We start from the raw sequence: 20,106 nt of genomic DNA on the forward strand, positions 1-20,106 counted from the left end.
ACTGGTCTCACTTATTAGCTCTCATTCAGCGAACCAGCTAGGCAGGGGGTCAGTAAGACATGTTACAACATTTGATGAGTTTTGCCTGGACAACCTGCATTATGGGCTCACTTTGACAGTGGATGGATGAATTGCAATAACTAATATATCGACAGTAACAATTGGATAACATGTGGCTTGTGGTTATCAACGGCTTTCATTCCATTTCATACCATATCACGATCTAGCCCTGATCGTCGCCAAGATGTCATGACAGCAAGGGATAGTGTAAACGCTGAGGCTTGACAAGGACGCCCGCCCTGGCGCTATGAAACCATCTCTAATTGGGGATGAAAGTGCTTCATCAAGATGTAAAGATGTAACCCTGGTTATATTCAGCTGATGCCCTGGTCTGGACTAGCAATATTCCTTTATCCTTTTTTCCCGATCATGGTGATGGATAGGAGGATGGATCGCAGTACATTGTATGATGACCCCCTGTCTAGATTAGCAAGATACCCTTGCTAGCCGTAGTGTTCACTCCGGATTCAATGTCATAGCCAAGCAGGGGTGGCTGCCAGCAAACCCAGCCCAGCACAAACAATAGTGATTCAATGAATGGATACCAATGCCAATGCCAATGCCAATAACCCCGGGGGCAGTGTGCCCAGTGCGTTTCGATGCCTTGATCATTGAAATAGATAGCTACTCTAGCACATGTATGTAGGAGGTAGCGCTGGCGCTATATTGGGGCCTGGCCAACGATTGACAGTCTTGTCCATGGCCCCGATGACGTCCTCGATCACCGTCGTCGCCCTTAGCAAACGTCAACGTCACTCCCTTCCAACCACCAATTCTTGCCCGGATCTAGCCAGAAAAAAAAAACGTGTAACTCAAGGTAATGGCAATGGAACCTTGGCTTGGCTAACCCCGTCACCCCCATTGCATTACTTAATTGTTCCCTCCGTTCCTGCCTGTCACGGGAAGTCTCTTGAGCAAAAAGTATATCATATCCAGCCTCTCTCCTGCCTTACACCAGGTCCTCTTTCCCCGTTTCATTCCATCTCCCGTCCAATACCTAATAACAATACCCAACTGCTTTGTGATACCCATCCCCTAGGATACCAAACAACAAACAGCTTTTCCCTTTTTTATCAATCACCTACCTACGTTGTTACGAAACGCCACGTCTAAACAATTCCTCTCATAATAACATCATCGCCTCGTCTGTTCTCGCCTCGTCTCTTCTTTTTCTAGAGTCATCAGCTTAACGTCATACTTTTCGGTGACATAACGACTTAATAACGAGATATACCCCATACACCGTTGCCTATCATGTCTACCGGTGCAAACGTCAACAAACCTACAAACGTCCAAACCAAGGAAGCCGATGTCAACCGCAAGCTCCAAGTTTACGGAATCATCTCTGCTTTCCAGAACGGCAAGGTTCCTTCAGTAAGTAGTTCCAGCTCGGCCCGCAAATAACCATCACAACCTGACGCGTAATGACTCCAGAACCATCAAATCGATGTCGCCCTAAGCAGTTTCCTCGCCTCTCGTGCCCTCTCTGGTCGCCACGAGAAGCTGTCCGCAGAAGGTCAGGAGTTGGTCAAAGATGCCGCCAACGCCATCAAGCAAGCCAAGTACCTTCTCCTTTCCAAGAATGAGGGCAACTTGATCCAGGACTTTATCTATCAAACTACCCAGTTCGACCCCAAGAGTGTTAACACACCCAACGCTCCTGTCAGCAAGGATGCTGCCAAGCAGGACGGTGATCAGGCCCTTGAGGGCTTGAGGACCCTCGGCCAGCTCCTCATCACCAACGGTCAGTTCCGAAAGCTTCTCTCTGATGCTACCGTTCTTTTCCGCGACATGGCTGGTGACGCCGCTACCAACGCCGCTGCCCGTGTTCGACCCTCTCAGGAGCAGCTCCAGCAGCTAGACGAGCCTGCCCAAGATAATGTCTGGCACGAGGCTCCTGATTTCTCCAAAGAGAACTTCAAGCAACAGGCCAAGGGCGTCTACAGCGGAAACCCCAAGCAGGATGCGAAGGACATTGCTGCCGCTGGTGTCAACTCTGCCGCCCCAGGACAGCAGCAGCCTCTTCAGCAAGACCAGCAGGGTAACCTCCAGCCCAACCAGGGCGCCCAGCCTCAGGCCACCACCGGCCTCGAGACTGGCAACGTTCCCTCCACTGATGCTGCTCGTGACGCCGCTCGCCAAACCGATCCCCAGGCTGGTAAGAGTGCCGCCAAGCAGGTCGCCGAGCAAAAGCTCGACAACAAGATCGATCCCGAGACTAAGGAGAACATCCTCCAGCGCAACGAGGAGTACCGCCGCAAGGCCCACGACTACTTCAACAAGAAAATGCCTCAGGAGCGCAAGGACCAGACTATCTGGCGCCTCAAGAAGATGATTCTTGAGTGCCAGCAACACGAGGACTACTCACAGGCTATCCAGACTCTCCTTCGCTTGGCTGAGACTTACAGCCGCCACGGTCGCATCGTTGGCCAGGGATCCACCGAAACTGCCAAGGACGCCCGCGGTGGTCTCGGTGCTGCTGAGCGTGATCTCCGAACTATCATTGAGCGATTCGCCAACGGTACCTCGACTGAGGACCTCTGGGAGGCCATCGGCCAAATCTACCGCGATGCTGATAACGACCGCGAGCTCAAGGATTGGTTCAAGGCTATGGACTCTTACATCCGCCGATGCCTCCTCCAGCAGGGCTACATCCTCGAAGACCAGTCCACTCGTGAGTGGGATCAGCTCTACGACCAGGGTCGATACCTCCTCCGCAACAAGTACCGCGGCCACACCGACCGCATTGTTGACGAGATCAAGTTCCTTGCTGATCAATTCGATCAAGATCCTCAGAACCACGCCTTTGCTGAGTCTCTCACAAAGCTTTTCAAGGATCTTGGTAACGATCAGGATGGCAAGCCTGTCTTCAAGCCCCATCTGCTCAAGGACTTGAGGGATGTTATCATTCCCGCCGCTCTGGAGAACATTGCCTACGTCCCCATTCCCCGAATCGAGTACACCGATTCCCAGTTCGATGCCGTCATCGAGAACCTCGTTCTCGAGAGTGACAACTTCGCTCCCAACGTCCTTGAAGTTTCCAGCGAGCACTACTTCCGCTGGGGCCGCAAGAAGATTGCCAACAAGAACCACCAGACTATGGAGGTCAAGGTCGCTGGCATTCAGATGGATCTTCGTGACGTCAGCTTCCACGTCAACCGCAAGCAGGGCTTCCCCTCTCTCACCGACACTGGTGTTGCTGATATCGTCCTTCCTGGCGACGGCTTCTCCTTTAAGATGAAGGTGTCCACCGCTGACAAGAAGGACCGTCAGAACTACTTCAAGGTTGAGAAGGTCGATGTTGACTTTGCCAAGATTCAGATCAAGGTTAAGAAGTCCAACCACAAGTTGCTCTTCTCCATTCTGAAGCCCATCATGCTCAAGGTCATCAGAGCTCCTCTGCAGAAGGCCGTCGAGAAGGCCATCAAGGACCAGTGCAACAAGCTCGATCAGCTGTGCTATCAGGTCAAGCAGGAGGCTGACCGCGCCACTGCCGAGGCCAAGAACAACCCTGAGAACGCTCCCAACATCTACAACCGCTACTACACTGCCGCTCAGAAGCAGTTCACTCAGAAGAAGCAGAAGGCTCAGGAGGTCGCTTCCGACAAGAAGGCCAACATTGCCATGACCAAGGAGGACAGCATCTTCCCCAACATTGACCTCCCCGGTGGCATCAGCACCAAGGCCACCGAGTACAAGGAGCTTGCCCGCAAGGGTGACAAGTGGGAGAGCCCCGTCTTCCTCATCGGTTCTGCTAAGGGCAGCACCGATATCCCTGCCGCTCCTAAGATCCAGCGCAAGGCCCACCCCGTATCCAACCTTGGTCCTAAGAACACCAACGCTGACTACGACTTCTACCCTGCTGGCAACGGACACCAGCACACTGGTAATGGCGCTATGAACGGCAATGGCTACCACGTCGGCCACGGAGATGGCTTGAACGGTGGCGTTAACAGCAAGCACCTTGCTGGCAATGGCCTCAACAATGGCCAGCTCCCCACGGGACAGGTCCCTATGGCCGGTCAGACCATGAACACTGTTTAGAACCCTTGTGACGAGGATGTCAACTAGGCACATCACAGGAAAATAATAGCGGAGGATTGTTGATGCTTATACCCATGCTCATGCACTTGAGTTGTCTTTATTCTCTTTTGTTTTTGATACCACCCTGGGAGCAACGACTGGCGGATAAAGCACAAGACTGTGCTTGGTTAAGAAAACTACAGGTTTATTAATTAGTGAAATAACGGCCGTTTCTCCTTTGTTTGAGGGTATACACGATTATTTGATAGTTGAAATTGACCCCTTTATCTTGATAAATCTTTGGCCTTTGTGCATTTATAGTGGGTGTCATTGTGATGCAGAGAACCTAGAATGATAATGATGAACGAATGATTGATGGCTGTCTGTCTGTCTGTCTGGCTGTGGCTGTGATAGAAGTGGGGGTTAGTACAGAAAAGGTTTAGTGACGTATAGCCTCAAGACGACGTCACCATGGAGGGACAAAGTTACGTGCATCTCTCGCCTTATTAGAGAAAGCCTTTATTCAACGTTGGATACTTGCCAAGATACCTGTAGGTACTAAAGTAAAAGCAGCGATTTACCCAAGTAAGTACTAACCTACCTAATCACTGCTATTTACGTACCAAAACTACTCATAAATTGCTGCCATCACAAGTCATAACAAACATTTTGTCATCACCACCAAATCCTTTCCTTTATTCTCCTATATTTCGTTTCCTACCTCTCTCTGTCATCTTTATTTTTCCCTATACATCCTCTATGAGACAGCGTGTACCATGACGTCTGTGACTCTAGCACCCGAACAGGTGCACGCTCTATTTGACATTCTCACACATTACGAAACATACGCCGAAATACAGGGCTTCAAATCTCCAGACGCAATCACTGGCTACGGCTATCCCTTTGCGAGAAAACTGGTTGAACCAGAGACTACACAGAGCGCTCCACCAAGTACAGGATGGAGAAGTTGGGCTGGGACTCCTGCCAACTCAAGACCTGGAACACCCAAAGGCAAAGATGCAAAGGACACGAAAGAGCCTGCCAGTAACGACGGGAATGATGATAACAAGCCCTCCACAGCGCCTATTCTTCAGGCGATGCTGAATAGGTTCATCCTGAAGCTTCCTGGCATCAGAGATTTACCTCGAGAGTTTTGGTCTGTTCGAGTACAGGGCTTATTGACAAGACTTGGGGAAGCAGAGTTGTCCGAGAGCTATGACAAGGGCGCCGTGGGAACAAGAAAGGTGTTGGCCACAGGTTCAAGCGGCTTGCTTGAGATGGTCAGTCGAGGAGTCTTGGGTGGTGTCAAGCAAACGCATCCTTTAGACAAGTCTTTGGACAAGAAGGACGGCGGCAAATCTGAGTACGATCGCACCAAGGCGACGGATCTAGTCAAGGCTTGGAACGATGTTGTCGAGGGGCTTGTCTATGGTACTCTGGCGGATGAAATGTTTGATCATTTTAGCAAAACTCCCGATGTGGAGAGTCATTCTCCTGTCATCGGTGCTGCAGCAGAGTATGCCATTATCCAGTATGTGGTCCCCTACCAGTTCACTCCTATTCTCATCTAACCAAACCATAGCCTTGCCACTTTTATACACCACATTTTCGTCCTCTCCCCTGAGGGCCGATATCTCCTCAAGCTCCTCGAGAACATCCACGGCCTCATCCCCTACAAGATGATCAAGCAGACGCTACGGATGGGCAATGCCGCTGGTATGATCAACGGCATGATGCGCCTTCTCCTTGCTAAGCTGAGTGTCACCAGTGTTACCAACTGGATCGGCCTGACCGCCAACGCTGATGATGGCATGAACCTGTTGCAACGAATCATTTCTCTAGTCTTGTCTTGGGATGCTGGAGAGTTCCGCAAAAGTGCTGACAAGGTTGAGAAAGCCAAGAACCGACCCAGCGATGAAATGCTCGAGGCGATTCGTCAGTACGTTGCCCTGAGTCGTGATGAGCACAAGACTGTCAGAAATGCCAGCGAGGAGCACGCGCAGTCTATCATCACAGCTATTTTTAACGGCTCCAATCCGACATTGGTAACCAAACTCGACGATCAAAAACACGCACAGTGTCTTGAGTATTACTCCGCGCTTCTCTCGGTCCGTGACCGCGAGGGCATAACAACAGCCTTCTGTCGCCAGCCTCCCGATCTATTTACTGCAACAATAAAGGATTTATTCGCGGCATATGAGCCCATGATCCGTACGGTGCACTCTCAAATAGATCTGCGCGAGCACATGGAGTCGGCACAATTGTTCATCGACGAGTTCATTAAGACCAGCAAACCAAACGAGTCTGGTAGCTTGCCCACTGTCGACGACTATGTTGGTTTGTTCATGAAAAACCGAGAACTCATGTACAGGTGGGTTCACGCATTTGCGAAGTCGTGCCCTGATGTCTGGAAGGAGATGAAGAATTGGACCCAAGATGCTGTTCTCAAGTTCCGTCAGGAGCGGAAGCCTGTGAGCGTGGCCAAGGGTGAAGATTCAGGGAGGACGAGCAATGGCACGGTGAATATGAGTGCCATGGATGAGAAACTGGATAAGCTGTTCCAGTCTGTCCCTGAGAAATCTCAGAAGGATGTACTCAATGCTTTGGATAACCACGCCGCCTACCTCGCTCAGGTAGAAGCTCTTTCCCTCTGCCGTCTCCAGCGCCTGATCGACTCAGACGAGTCAGAATCTGGCAACATGACAGGCCCAGGCATGTATCTTTCGCGCTGGCAGAGTCTTCTCGATGCCACGCCCATCACACCAGCCACACCCAAGGGACCAGTCCGACACGGAAAGGACGTCAAGAATGCCATCACCATGGGCAAGATCGGTGTTGAGGGTACGGAAGAAGGGAGGGAGCAAGCACTTAAGGCAGCAAAGGAGGAGGCTGAGGAAGGACCAGAAGCACCTAATGTGGATGTTGTCATCGGAACGATGGCTGACGGGTTCCGAAAGATATTGCAACAAACTTGAAGTAATACGAAATGACATGATCACCTGAAGAAGATCCATGGGCTGGATAGAAGCAATAAAGGAACGGTAGTGGGATACGAGCATAAAGAACTGATAGCGAATGTTCTCCAAATTAAGATAATTAATGAACCCCCCGATACATGCCAAACCATATTATCTGATTTACATGGCCTTTTCTCCACCTGGAGCCCTCTGTAATATCACCATACTTGGTCCCTTGGCGTTACTGAACATGTCGAGTTGGCATTGGCCATCCAAAAAAACGCGGAGCTCCAGGGGCTTTTCACAACATCCCATCCACATCACTCTCGATCATTATCGTAAACGTCATTCGTGTGGAAGCGTTATTCAGGGTTGTGAACTGTGTTGAGTACGTTCCACGATCCTTGATGAGCAGTTTTCTGGACTCGCAAAGTTATACCTCATAGGAGAACGGTCTCGGATCGGTTCTCTCATGATTCTGCAAGGCGAAACGCTCCTCGCTCTTGCACCACCAAGCTCGCGTGATCGTCCAAAGAGGCTCCTCTGAGCACGAGGGAATGTGTTTCGCTGTCGTTCACCGCTTTCAAGTACGTCAATTGGTGCTTCTATCACCGGTGTCGCGGGAAGAGGCTTGTTGACGTTTGCGTCCCTGGCCAGGTTCTTGCTTCTGTTATGAGCACTCATGGTCCTGGCGAAACTGACGATAGCGGCTGTCGCCCCTTCTGGACACTCTTCCATCTGGCCTACTCGATAGGCGAGGCCGTCAAGAAGATCGTCGATCTCTGCTGAGATGCCAGTCGGTGACGTGGATCGTATGCCGGTCAGGTCGATATGGTCGGCATTCCTTATATCCTCATCGTCGGATATGACTTCTATGTCTGAGTCGTCGGGGAGGATATCGCCAAAGTCGTAATCCTGCGGGTCAGGTACAGGCTGATCTTGACCCTGGCCTTTACCCCGAAAACTTTTGTCCATTTTACGAATAGCATACTCTTTCTTGACGAGTCGATCCCTCCACAGTAATCTGATTGTGATCCCGGTAGCTTCTGACAACCTTTTTACCAAAAGTTTGCATGGGACGCAGTGCTTTCGGGAAAAGTACACCTCAAAGACAGGGCGAGTGCCATCTTTCCAACGAACAAGACGAAGCTTGTGCAGATGTTCCATCGTGATTTTGTCCAAGTCTTTGGCGATTCCGAACATCTTCAGGAGAACGCAGATGCCGTGAACCGCGAGTTTGACTTCAACATGGGATCCGAGAAAGATTCCATCAGTATTGGTGCCCCTGCGATGGGGATTGTCAAAGGGGCGTCTCATCGCCAAGCCAAGGGTCTTACCCATGGCCACCACTCGTCTCGTCCAAACACTATTTGGAAGCACGCCTATCTTTCTGTCGAGAACATCGCCGTATTTCCCGAAACCATGACCTGATTCGGCAGCGGCTAAAACAATGCGCTGTGACTGAGGTGTCGCGACGGCGATAAAGCCCACCGTTTTGTTCTCTAGTTGACGTAGGATTTGAGATCGACTGAGAACAGCTTTTGCTCTCTGGTGGCTGAATTGGAAGGAGATGTTAGCTCCGAGCACCTGGATGGTGAGTGCTGTTGTTTCAGGGTCGATCCTGTGATAAAAGAAGATGAGTGGCGAAGACTTGCTGATGGACGACACAAATGTTGGAAGCACCTCTGCCACTTCCTCAGAGCTTTGCATGTTTTCCGAGGGTAAGTTTGTAACAAAAGACATGTTTGATAATGAAGAGTGGTATCTAATGGTGAGTTTAGTGTGAGTTTCTTGAATAAGATGAGAAGAAGGAGTTGAGGCGGACTTACAGCTCACTCCGCTTCAGATAATATGCTCAGATCAGGAAGCGGATCATCGAGAGCATCGTGATTCAGAATCGATTGCTCGCTTTTCTAACGCCGCCAATTTTGCTCACCTCTTGCATAGGGGTTTCTCCAAGGAGAATATCTCACACGGGAGTTCTCGCACAGAGATTCTCAACACCACGCTCATAACTGATGATTTAAAGAAAGAGTGTGGCCGTGAAGCATATACAGCTTGGTTGATAATGATCGTGTCTCGTATATTTGAAAAACAAGGGAATGGTCGCTTGAGAGAAACTCTTTCAGAGGCACTCAGTCATCGCGATAGCCTCACTTTCTCTGAGTCAAACAATGTATGAATATCCCACCATAAAAAAGCAAGGGAGATCTCCGTATTCCTCACGAAAAAAAAAAGAAATGGAACGGGATATTGTCCTTAGAAAGAAAAGGCACCGACGCTCACGATGAGTTGCCCTGAGCAGGCGAGTGGTGCTTGAGGGGAGATCAACGAGATCCCATGAAGGGGGGAGGAATATTAATGAACAGAGGCAAAGGGGCATTACATTCACGTTTCAGATCCAAACAGGCAGTAGCCTACATTCACAGAAGTACACACAAAGAGAAACACATTCACAGAACAGAGAAACGAATCGACCATAGGATGAACGACAAGTTGGACGGGTCCAATTTGACCAAACCGAATGACCCAGAGTCAGGGGAATCTCATTCATACATGACAAAATCTATGACCCAACGCCCAAATCCATTGCCATTGCTACCATTGACCGGGTAAAGAACCGCCAGACTTTTTTCGAGTTAAATTGATTGAGGACTAAATTTACTCGTCATCCTCCTCCTCCTCAGCCTCAGCGGTGGTCTGGGCGATACGGTCCAAATCACGCTGACCGGCCTGGGTGATGCGGCGGCCACCCTTCTCCTCGTCCTGCTCAAGGACACCGATCTTCTCAAGAGACTGCATGACCTTTCGGTCGACGGAGCCGGAAGCATCGACGTGCTTGGAGGGACGGCTGCCGCGGTTCTTGGCGGTACCGTGGACCTTGCGGAGACGGCCGACACCGACGGTCTTGCGGAGGTAGACGTGGCGGGCGATAGAGGCAGCACGGACGTAGAACCAGTCAATGTCCTGGGGAGGGAGCTCCTTGGCAGGACCAGTCTTGACGGTGTCGACCCAACCTGAGTTGATCAGTCAGCATTGATCTTTGTGGATTTAGAGATGATTATAGTCTTACCAGGGATGGGAAGCTTGCCCTGACGCTTCAAGAAAGCAGAGTAGGCAGTGATGAACTTCTGCGCCTGCAGTCACAAAACCCATTAGCATGATTCCGTCGTCAGAAGTCTTTCGACTCCCTCGCGCCTGCTCCTCAATCCCATTTGTACCCAGCCCTACAGCGCATAGCAGCCGACACAGCGTTTTGAGTATTAATAAGTAATATTTCGGCGCTGAGCCAACGCCATCGCGGGGGGCAAGCGGTTCTCGTGGAAATTGTGTTGCCAAGTCGTCGAGTAGAGATCGGGGGGTATTTTTTTTGTCCAGGAATAATCGATTCCTTCGTTTCCTGTGTAATTTCTTTTAGGGAGTACCTACATCGACATCGCGAACAGTAACTCCGCCGGCCATTTTTGCGGTATTGGTTGGGTGGTTGGGTGGGTGGAGGGAGATTAGTCGTTGGGTGAGGTTGTCGAAGCGTCGCGATGGTTGAGCTCGAAGATCAATTTGCTAGATTTGGTGTTCATTTTTTTCCGCTGTAGGGTTTTAAGGCCCTACCCCACTTGGCACAGTACTTGGGCACTGTCTTGTTAACTTTTTGACACTGTAAGTCAGAGTGGATCTTCCGGGATCATCGCCAAAACACCTGCAACCAAATTAGGAAATATCCGTATAAATGACTGGTAAGACTACATATGCGCATCAACTGCTTTATGTTGTACTACTCACATGTACCTTTGTAGTTCTTGGTGACTTCATGCGTACACTGGATGTGCCATCACCTGGCTATCCATTCACTCTTCGCGTTCCAACAGACGATATCTACACAAGCTGACAGTGCATATCCTGGAGCCATCACATTACAAAGAATCAAGTGAGAAGGAAAAAGGCTTTCATTAATAGTAAAAACAACCATAAACAGTCCAGGTATCGTTTCTATCCGTCTAACGTAATGCGACAAAAAGACTATCATGTCCCGATCCAACTCCAAATGAGAAAAGACTATTTTCACCACATTATCTTCCACTCTGGTTACTTTATGCCCATTTGGCGAGAATAGCCATAACAGCAACACCGAATGAGACGCAAGCAAACGCCAGCAAGAGGATCTTGATGGGGGCCTTGCGCATGTAAGGGTTGAACATGAACTCGTGGGCGAGGAGCTCAACCAGACCAGTGTACATGAGAATACCAGCACTGATGGCGTCGAAAATTCCATTGATAAGCTTCTGGTCGCTAGCATTGTTGGGCTTGGCTCCTATGCCAGCAGCAATACCGATGGGAGTCGACAAAGCGAAAATGAAACCGAGCAGATATGGCATCCACTGTCGGTTACTGGGCCAGGGAGCAACAGCCAGGCGTGAACCGAGACCGAGGCCCTCAAACATCTGGTGAAATACAAGGACGATCAGGAGAACCGTAAGCTCATCGGAGGCAATCGTACCGAGAGTGAGACCAATGAATATGCTGTGGAACACAACTCCGAACTCGAGAATGAAGATTGCAAGAAGCTGGCCAGCAAGTCCACCCTGTGCATCGCCTTCTTTGTGCTCGCGGCCATGGGCAAGGTGCTCGTCGCCTCCAGGAGCGTAGCCGGATGTTCTGCGGTCTGCGGTCTCGATGTCGGTGCTGGGTGACTTCTTGGCAATAACTTCCATGGCAGGATCGAACTCATCAGAGTGATTGTGCTCCATATCAGCGTTGCTGAGGCGAGCAGCGAGCATTTCAACGAAGAACATGACAATGACAGTCATGAGGGCGATTGCCTCGGCCCAGTCGTAGCCACCTAGGCGATCCTCGAGGCATTCGTCGCCCAAGTTCTCGACAGCCGGGACCAGAAGATGCATAAAAGCTGTCGCTATGATAACGCCGGTACCGACGAACTTGCAAATGAAGAATGTAAACTTGGGTACCGGGATCGTCTTCTGGCGCGCCAGGAAAATAGGCAAAATTGCGCCAATGAGCGAGGAGGCCATGATGATGAAAATTGCGCCGATTCGGAGACCTCTACGGCCGAGATCAACGGCCTCGCCATTGCACTCTGCTGCATCGGCCATTTTGTCGAGTGGAAAATGTCGAGAGAAAGAGTGTGGTATGTAGGGGATGATGCGAAGGGAAGAACAGCCTTATGTACGGTCCGCACGACCCAGAAAAGATGCGCGGGTCAATAGGTACTAGGTAATAGGTAGGCTACCTAGACTAGACTGCGGGCCGTGAGGTGAGATAAAGTACTTTGAAGGTAAGGGTTGTGGTCGAAAGCGATGTCGTCAAATGCCAAGAGGTAAAGCTGTACAGCCAGGGATTATCTCGATGCCTTGTTCCCCAAAAAGGAAGCAACCAAGGGTAATCGTGCTGTATGATTCGGGCGAGATCAAACCGCCAAGACGCGAACTTAGTAGTATGAATTACTACGAAATGCTTTGCTGCTGAAAATCTCGACTCAGACTGAATCAGCGAGTCTATATATCCTTTTAATCAGTCAACAACAAAATCCCTCGACCTGAAAATTGACCCAAAAAATGTCGCGACGAACCTTGATGGGCACCAACTCGTCTTAACGAAAGTGGGCAAGAAGAAAGTCTCGGGCTTTTACGCAGGTTGGTTCTGGCTCTAGCCTTGCATAGCACAGGGCAGGACCCAGCTTTGCTTAACGGACGGAAGCGAGGTGCCGAGGGATGCATCGATCAGAATTGTTCGAGCCCAGGTGTAGGAGGGGTTTTCTATCAAGGACCAGGGAGTCATCAAAAGCAATGGTGAGCATTGAGTCTTAGGAATTCTAGTACTTGTGTACCTATTCAACGACTAGTCAATCTATCAGTGAAGTGTATTTTTGTTGTTAATCACTTACTACAAATAGTATGTGATCTAATAACTAAAGCAATCCCTTCTCAAAGCCATAAATAACATGCACCAAAGTCTTCAACTTTTCTCAGTGACGTGATAAACAACCAATATTCCCATCCCAAGGGTATGGAACTCGGCAACTGCCACATTCCTTGGCAGGCATGTTACGGTCCACAATGACCGAATATGAGTACGACTTGAGACACGAGGAGTGATATGAACATTATCACAATCTCTCTATTTTCGAGGAGCGTTTAGTTGCAGAGTAGGAGTGGGTCAATATAAATAAGGTGAGAACCTTGATGGACAGTTTAGCCTCATTAAGTGAACGGCTAGCGCCGTTGAAGAAGTTTCTAAACTGTGGCAGATATATTTGTATATTTCGGGTTGTGAATATTCAGTCATCAGATAAACAAACACCTTCTCACTTCCACTCAACTTGATCTGCTATGGTTTTGCAAATGGGTATTAACCTACCACATCATACTGTGATATCTTGTACATGAATCGTAACTAAAACTCCAAATAAGAGCCTCAAGCACAAGGTGTGGCGTACCTTTCAAAATACCAATCATAACGTATCTTATTGGCTAGCACTTTGCTATCAGCCACATTCGAGAGAACGTGGAGGCCATCAAGGTTCTCGTTCAAATACCACACGCTATTCGACCGTCAAAGGCCTCTCAATCGGCTCTGACGGCAATATTAGACCTTTCAGCTTAACCGAAGGAGTCAATAAAAATTCAATTCGAGACAAGTACATAAACTAATGCATCTTTGATATCAGGTCATTTGGAGGAAACCAATATTACTACGCAACTTGCGCTAGCAATATACGACATCAATCGATCCCAAGATGCTCTCAGAGAAATACCTGTTTGGTGTGGTAGGTACAGAAGTGTATAACAGCTCTCACCATCAATTCAGATCTATGAACTCGCTCCGAGCCAATGCTTCAACCCGTAACGCCTATGATATGCTTCCATGATCGTGCAGATTAACCTTAGCAGTGTTAAACAATTGAGGCTCCAATCAGCGTTCCCACGAGCCAGCCACTGACCGTTCTCCCTATCCCTATTCCCGTTAAGCATACTCCGTGAGTTTTCATTTCCACCATGCTGCATCCCATGCTATCACAAGCATGAGCTACTAGCCCTGTCAGATGGTATGTGCCTATCATGATCCTACGGCCCGACTGCAGTAACAACATCCTGCTGTGTACCCATCCACAAAACGTGGCATGGTTTCACACCACGGCCTTATGATGAAAACTGTATTTCAAGTCCAAGCGTCCGGAAAGGCTTGTCAAGTTTCCTCAGGTCGATGCTACTACCCAAGCTGAACAGGAGTGATTTGACCCGTCCTTCCCACAGCACCCCTATTCGCATGTTTTGGTCCATCCGGGTTTTGAGCACTCCAGCATATCTCTCCTCTCCGGGCTTTTCTGGTTCAATCTCTTCTTTCGGGGGTGGAGGAGGGGGCAGCGACGGCTTGACAGTAACTGGTTCGGGATCATCCAGACGCCATTCCAACTTGGCTTGGAAGCTGCGCTCCTTTGGTCGTTTGTCTTCCGGACTATCGTCGACAACCACTTTGTCATCAACCTTTGGTTCATCGTCAACAACTAGGCGTGTGAACGGCTTCCGCCAGAGCTCCATGCCTATAGCCCAGGTGCTTTCGTAGCTGAATGCATTGAACTCCATCCTAGTGGCAAGACTGCAATGTCTACCAGCCACTACGGCATAACTTGCACTGATATTACCCATCAGGGGGTTCAAGGTCAATGTCGCGGATAAGGGGGTCCCCTTGTGCGTAGGTAACGTCGCGAATCGTGTTCCAACACTGATTCCTCCCGACTTATTCAGCGTGCCGTAATAGATTTCTCCGCCGGTGCTGAACCGCCCGTACACTCTCTCCCTATCACTGTCTGCAGGCGCTTGGTCTTCCGGCTTCTCAGCATCGCCGCCGAAATTGTATACGCCCCTGAAGCCGAGCAATCCTCCGTCTGAGGACGCCAGACCTTCGAGAGCGTACTTGCCCACGTCATATTGTGCCAGCCCCAGTACTGTGCCACCGTTCTTAAGGTGCTGTGCAGAAACAGCACTGAGCTGGACCTGGAGCGCGGGCGACAATCGTTTGACCACCAGGGCTTCGAGTAGAGACTGGGGCAGGTAGAGTCGACCGTACAGAAGAGACGATTCCGGCTTGTCCTTGGACGTCTGGAGGAACGGATTTGTTCGGTGAGGGAGTTCGGCGAGGGGTTTATATGAGCGCAAAAGCTCTGGCAAATTGACAGTTTCCGACTGCGGTGTCAAGAGGAGTCGAAGCGGGACTGATGAGAACAGGTATGAGATGGATCCATCAACAATTCCCACTGAACCGAGCTGGTATGATGTCGCAAAATTGGTACTCGCGAGAGAGGATAGTGTGAGTCGCAATCCTAGAGGGGTCTGGAAGTTGAGGAGCGCTACACGTTATATTATCAGTACAAAGATCAGAGCTCGAGTCAATGCAAGGGTCTCACCATCACTCGTCACATTTAGTGCTGCGTATGAGTTGTCACGATTCCATCCTGTAGCTTCGTAAAAAGCGCTGTGGACATAGTCCATGAACTCGCGCATATCAAGAGTCGATTATCATGCCTCCCAAAGAGCGACGATCCGTCACTCCGGAAGCTAAGGGTTTGGGTGTTAAATATTGAGATACCTTAGCAGGATGAATGACGAAAGTCAAGCTTGCTGAGGTACAGCGGGAAAACGTCGGAGATCTGGCATGACTCCTACCCTGTACCGGTAGAATACACTCTGCATCTTGGTTGAAGAAGATGATACGATGCTCTCGTTTATAGTACAGGCAAGTAGATAAATGAGGAACACCTTTTGAATATGGTGACTGGATGATCTGTCAGGTGCAGGCTGTTATTAATGTAGCGGACTCAATAACAATTGTGGTTATGATATTTACACGACACTTGCAAAGATGACCATGCATGCGTTACACAGCTAAGACTTTCATAAAACGCACAGTTACATAATGCACAGCTTTCTTTACTCTGTTCTATTTGTTTGATCTTATAAAGATTAAAAATGTATTGCCAGAGAATTGTTTAACTATTCTCCATCCCTTTGCAACCCGGGTTCTCAGGGCACCAGAAAAGGAAATTGTTTAGATGCACAAGAGACAAAGCAAGCAGGCCAGGCCACCATGAATTTACAAAGTCGTTATGATTGTGCATTACCTTGGGACATTGGTTTCACGTCCATATCAGACCTGGGAAATGCCATACCACGTGATCAGATGAAGTAAAAGGTCTAATTTGTTGAATTTTCCATTGTTGAGAGCCACCGAGGCCTCGTGACAGCGTATTTTGCCTCTTCTCGTTTCGATCACTTACTGGAGGACGGACAGCTATCGCCAGACGCTGCGAATTCTCAAGAAACTGCATCCGGCCTTATTCAAAGTGGCAAGCATCTCAGCTGAGTTATCCCATCACACACGCCATTATCTCCTGCGGGGAAACCAATTCCTGTGCCACCGTTGCAATGTACAGGTACTTCCAAGTACGATGGCGTTGCTTCAATGTAAGTCACTCCTGGAACGATTTCGAAAAAGCCATGGCTTTTGACAGACGTCATTATCTCTTCTCGGCTCATTAGACCGTGAATAGGCCGCTAGGTCAGAATGAGATAATTGCACTGGATATGGATGGCCCCGACAAACATCGCAAGATGGTATCTTGCTATTTCGGTGGCTGGCATTCTCTAGTACTCATATTCACTGATTGGAGTAGGGGCGAGCGACGCTAAAGATGATGAGAGTTGAACTTGGTAACGCGGTCCCACGTGACCCCGCGTTGTGTTTGTCTTAGAAGCAGGGATTACCGACAGGGATAGTAACCAACTTAAGACGCCTGGTCTCAACTTAACGACATCAAAGAAACAAGACGTTTGCTAAATTGTAAATCTTTCAAATTTAGAAAAAAATCACTTTCATAACCGTCACCCGCCCGAAACTCAGTCGATCTTGCCGGAATCTTGCCCTGAAAACCGCTGCAGCCAAAAAAACCGAAATGGCTGGGTCTCGCCAAGATCCTTTTGAAGTGGGGAGTGATATGGACGAGGACGAGGCGTTGCGTTATGCCATTGCCCTTTCGCTTCAGGAACAAGAGCTCCCAGACGAGCAAAGTTCGAAGATCCCGTGCGCCTCGAGCTCAACATCCCGCCGGAATGGGGATGGTTTGAGCGGGGCTGGCCTCGGTTTGCTTTCGTTCGATCGCAAGAAGATGGAAGAGGAAAGGCTGCAGAGGTTAGCCAAGCGGCGTCGCTCACTTACAGAAGAAGATGTTGTAGAGGTCCCGCCGCCAAAGAGAATGACGCCAAGTGTTGAACCCCCCCGGACCGTAGCAGGTTCTCTGCCGGCGAGCTTGTTGCCTTACCCCAAGGGCGCCATCAAACGGACATGGGCGTATGGGTACCCTCGAACGTCAGAAGACATCAAGATCGAGGAGGTCCTTCAGAAGGACAAACTAGAGCTTGCTCTCCTAAGTTCGTATCAATGGGACGACGAATGGCTCATATCCAAGCTTGACTTGAGAAAGACAAAGTTGCTCCTCCTGGCGTTTGCCGACAGCGAGGCCCAGGTGTGTATCAATCATCGAACCCGACTCGTTCGGGATATCCCCTCGTAAACCCCTCGAATTGGGCAAATCCCGTAGGCTGACGAAACCTGCCACAGAAATCAGAAATGCGATCCAATGCGCCACCAGGCATCAAGTTCGTCTTTCCGGCAATGAATGGGCCTGGGGCGATGCATTCCAAGCTCCAGCTGCTAAAGTACCCCGACTATCTTCGAGTTGTGGTCCCGACAGCCAATCTGGTCCCTTATGATTGGGGGGAGACGGGCGTCATGGAGAACGTTGGTTGTCGAAATCAAGGCGCTCTGGATGGCGCCGGAGACGAGGAATCGCTAATGAATTGCATAGATGGTCTTTCTGATCGATCTCCCTCGACTAGAGGGCTCCGCGACTCATCGGCCAACCTCATTCAGCACCGAGCTCGGCCGATTCCTGTCAGCAACTGGTGTTGGCGAGTCGATGGTGAGCAGTCTAACAAACTACGACTTCTCGCAAACGAAGCACCTTGGCTTCGTGTACACCATGTAAGCACACCAGGACTTGGAACATTGGATCATGACCTGATGATGATCATGCTCGGACCCGCATGTGCGAATCAATGTGCTGATACCGAATTCTAGCCCAGGCGGACACCAAGGAGATGAACTGAAGCGAATAGGTTAGTGAACGTGCATGTATTCAATGATTTCCATGCAACCATGGCTCACGTCGTTTAGGATACAGTGGGCTGGGCACCAACGTGGCTTCTCTTGGACTAGCCACTGACGACCCAATCGAGGTCGATTTTGTTGTGGGTGCCATTAAAGCCGCAGGCTAGTCCAGAGAGCATTGCAACTAACCATACGTGAACTGTCTCCAGTGTGCCTCTCTTGGATCTCTCAACTACGACCTGGTAGGCGCAATCTACAATGCATGTCGAGGTAAGAAGATATCGATACTGTGCACCCCCAACCCCCTATGACAGTTCTACGCCATACATTTCCCTAAATTGCGATGATGTGGTCTGATGAGTGACAATTCGCAGGAGACGATGGCCTGGCCGAATACAAGTCGAGAACAGGCCGAGCGGGCGCAGCAGGAAAAAACAAGGCGTCGAACCCATGGCACGACAAGCTAAAGGACCGTTTCCGAATATATTTTCCGACGAACGAGACAGTAACCAGGAGTCGAGGTGGTCGTAATGTAAGTGTGCAAGGTTGGAGTGTCTGTCATTGCAGATCTCGAATAACTGGGGAATCCTCACATGTGAAAAAACCAGACCAAACGAAATGACTTAGTCAACGCTAACCTCTGAGGGCGCTGATGCAGGCCGCGGGCACCATCTGTGTCCAGTCCAAATGGTGGCGCGCACCAACTTTCCCCACTGAGCTCGTGCGGGACTGTGTTAACACCAGACATGGGCTCCTGATGCACAGCAAGATGATCTTGGTATCACAGACGGAAGCGGGAAGTCAAAACCAAAGTCAATTGCAAACGCGTCCGCAAACGCGATCGGAGCCGCGGGGACGCGACCAGGGGTCAGCTAGTACCCAAGGGGACCCGAAAGCGGCAAATATGTCTCTGGGCTGGGTCTACGTCGGCAGTGCAAATCTGTCAGAGAGCGCATGGTGAGTGAGACCCCAAATCCTACCACTGTCTGGGAACTACCCCTGTCATACCCCCTCTTTTCTGTAAGACATGGGGAGACTTGAGACAACAAGGCAAGAAGCGAGCATCAACGGTCGCTGCAATGGTGCGGTTGCGCATCTGTAGTGCGCAATTAGCTGCCTGTTGAGGATGTTTTAAGAAAGCACTGGCACGAAACGGCGACGATCATATGAATCTCATGCTGACGTTTGCGGGTGCTTTGTACCAAACAGGGGGCGCATTGTCAAGGACCGAGCCACAGGACAGCCCAAGATGAGCTGTCGGAATTGGGAGAGCGGTGTTGTAGTGCGAGTTGGCAATCGTAAAAACAGTAGCACTGTCTCTGCCAACTTCAGTGAGGGTGCTAGCGCCAGTACCAAGGTCAAGGCGGCGGCAGAGACAGAGACACAGACACAGGTACAGGCACGGTCATCAGTGCAGACGGGGAAGACATTGAGGCAGCCGGACAAGGGACGCGATACGAGCCAACAAGTTGACGTCCAGAAACAGAAGCAGCAGCAGCAACAACAGCAGCAGCACAAAGATCATCTCGAGAACACGGACGTAGACATGGAAATGGTGTTGGAGGGCACAGTCCCAATTCCAATGCAACAACCAGGACGACGCTACCGCGCGGGCGAAGAGCCATGGTTTTACAGTATGCAGGAGTGAATGACGCCGGAGTGCGCGTTGTTACATTGCGCGCACGTGCATGTATTGCTGGGCTAGAAGAGGGTCGAGAATGAAAAAGAAGACGATAATGCTGAGAACGGCAGTTGTTGGCGATAACCCTGTCTTTGTGTATGGAATCATGATACTGTCTTGATGCGTTACTGCTATTCTGTGTGTGATTGTTGCCGTCTAGCCTCTGTATATCTGCATCTCACGGCAGCGATCCAAGTTTCGGAATGA

General features: G+C 49.9%; 8 protein-coding genes across 8 annotated transcripts; 4 read left to right on the forward strand and 4 right to left on the reverse strand.

Annotated features, from left to right (window-relative positions):
- Window positions 1-1,314: 1,314 nt before the first annotated feature.
- FPOAC1_002710 (uncharacterized protein) lies at window positions 1,315-4,104 on the forward strand (the record flags this gene model as incomplete). The annotated part of the gene is made up of 2 exons (XM_044847286.1): window positions 1,315-1,434; window positions 1,495-4,104. The coding sequence occupies 2 exons, from the start codon at window positions 1,315-1,317 to the stop codon at window positions 4,102-4,104; spliced, it is 2,730 nt and encodes a 909-aa protein (XP_044713202.1).
- A 755-nt stretch (window positions 4,105-4,859) lies between these two features.
- On the forward strand, window positions 4,860-7,058 carry FPOAC1_002711 (uncharacterized protein; the record flags this gene model as incomplete). Its single annotated transcript, XM_044847287.1, has 2 exons — window positions 4,860-5,614; window positions 5,666-7,058. 2 exons carry the CDS (start codon window positions 4,860-4,862, stop codon window positions 7,056-7,058), a joined length of 2,148 nt encoding a protein of 715 aa, XP_044713203.1.
- Window positions 7,059-7,406: 348 nt separating this feature from the next.
- Window positions 7,407-8,783, reverse strand: FPOAC1_002712 (uncharacterized protein; the record flags this gene model as incomplete). Its single annotated transcript, XM_044847288.1, has 1 exon — window positions 7,407-8,783. One exon carries the CDS (start codon window positions 8,781-8,783, stop codon window positions 7,407-7,409), a length of 1,377 nt encoding a protein of 458 aa, XP_044713204.1.
- Window positions 8,784-9,701: 918 nt separating this feature from the next.
- On the reverse strand, window positions 9,702-10,502 carry RPS19 (40S ribosomal protein S19; the record flags this gene model as incomplete). Its single annotated transcript, XM_044847289.1, has 3 exons — window positions 9,702-10,057; window positions 10,114-10,177; window positions 10,470-10,502. The coding sequence occupies 3 exons, from the start codon at window positions 10,500-10,502 to the stop codon at window positions 9,702-9,704; spliced, it is 453 nt and encodes a 150-aa protein (XP_044713205.1).
- Window positions 10,503-11,128: 626 nt separating this feature from the next.
- On the reverse strand, window positions 11,129-12,148 carry FPOAC1_002714 (uncharacterized protein; the record flags this gene model as incomplete). Its single annotated transcript, XM_044847290.1, has 1 exon — window positions 11,129-12,148. The coding sequence occupies one exon, from the start codon at window positions 12,146-12,148 to the stop codon at window positions 11,129-11,131; it is 1,020 nt and encodes a 339-aa protein (XP_044713206.1).
- Window positions 12,149-14,194: 2,046 nt separating this feature from the next.
- On the reverse strand, window positions 14,195-15,556 carry FPOAC1_002715 (uncharacterized protein; the record flags this gene model as incomplete). Its single annotated transcript, XM_044847291.1, has 2 exons — window positions 14,195-15,402; window positions 15,460-15,556. The coding sequence occupies 2 exons, from the start codon at window positions 15,554-15,556 to the stop codon at window positions 14,195-14,197; spliced, it is 1,305 nt and encodes a 434-aa protein (XP_044713207.1).
- A 1,448-nt stretch (window positions 15,557-17,004) lies between these two features.
- On the forward strand, window positions 17,005-17,622 carry FPOAC1_002716 (uncharacterized protein; the record flags this gene model as incomplete). Its single annotated transcript, XM_044847292.1, has 1 exon — window positions 17,005-17,622. One exon carries the CDS (start codon window positions 17,005-17,007, stop codon window positions 17,620-17,622), a length of 618 nt encoding a protein of 205 aa, XP_044713208.1.
- A 56-nt stretch (window positions 17,623-17,678) lies between these two features.
- Window positions 17,679-19,866, forward strand: FPOAC1_002717 (uncharacterized protein; the record flags this gene model as incomplete). The annotated part of the gene is made up of 8 exons (XM_044847293.1): window positions 17,679-17,849; window positions 17,917-18,092; window positions 18,189-18,226; window positions 18,285-18,358; window positions 18,428-18,488; window positions 18,593-18,750; window positions 18,877-19,175; window positions 19,428-19,866. The coding sequence occupies 8 exons, from the start codon at window positions 17,679-17,681 to the stop codon at window positions 19,864-19,866; spliced, it is 1,416 nt and encodes a 471-aa protein (XP_044713209.1).
- Between the last annotated feature and the right edge of the window lie 240 nt (window positions 19,867-20,106).

This window comes from Fusarium poae, chromosome 1 (genome assembly GCF_019609905.1).
Source record: "Fusarium poae strain DAOMC 252244 chromosome 1, whole genome shotgun sequence".
NCBI lineage: Eukaryota > Fungi > Ascomycota > Sordariomycetes > Hypocreales > Nectriaceae > Fusarium > Fusarium poae.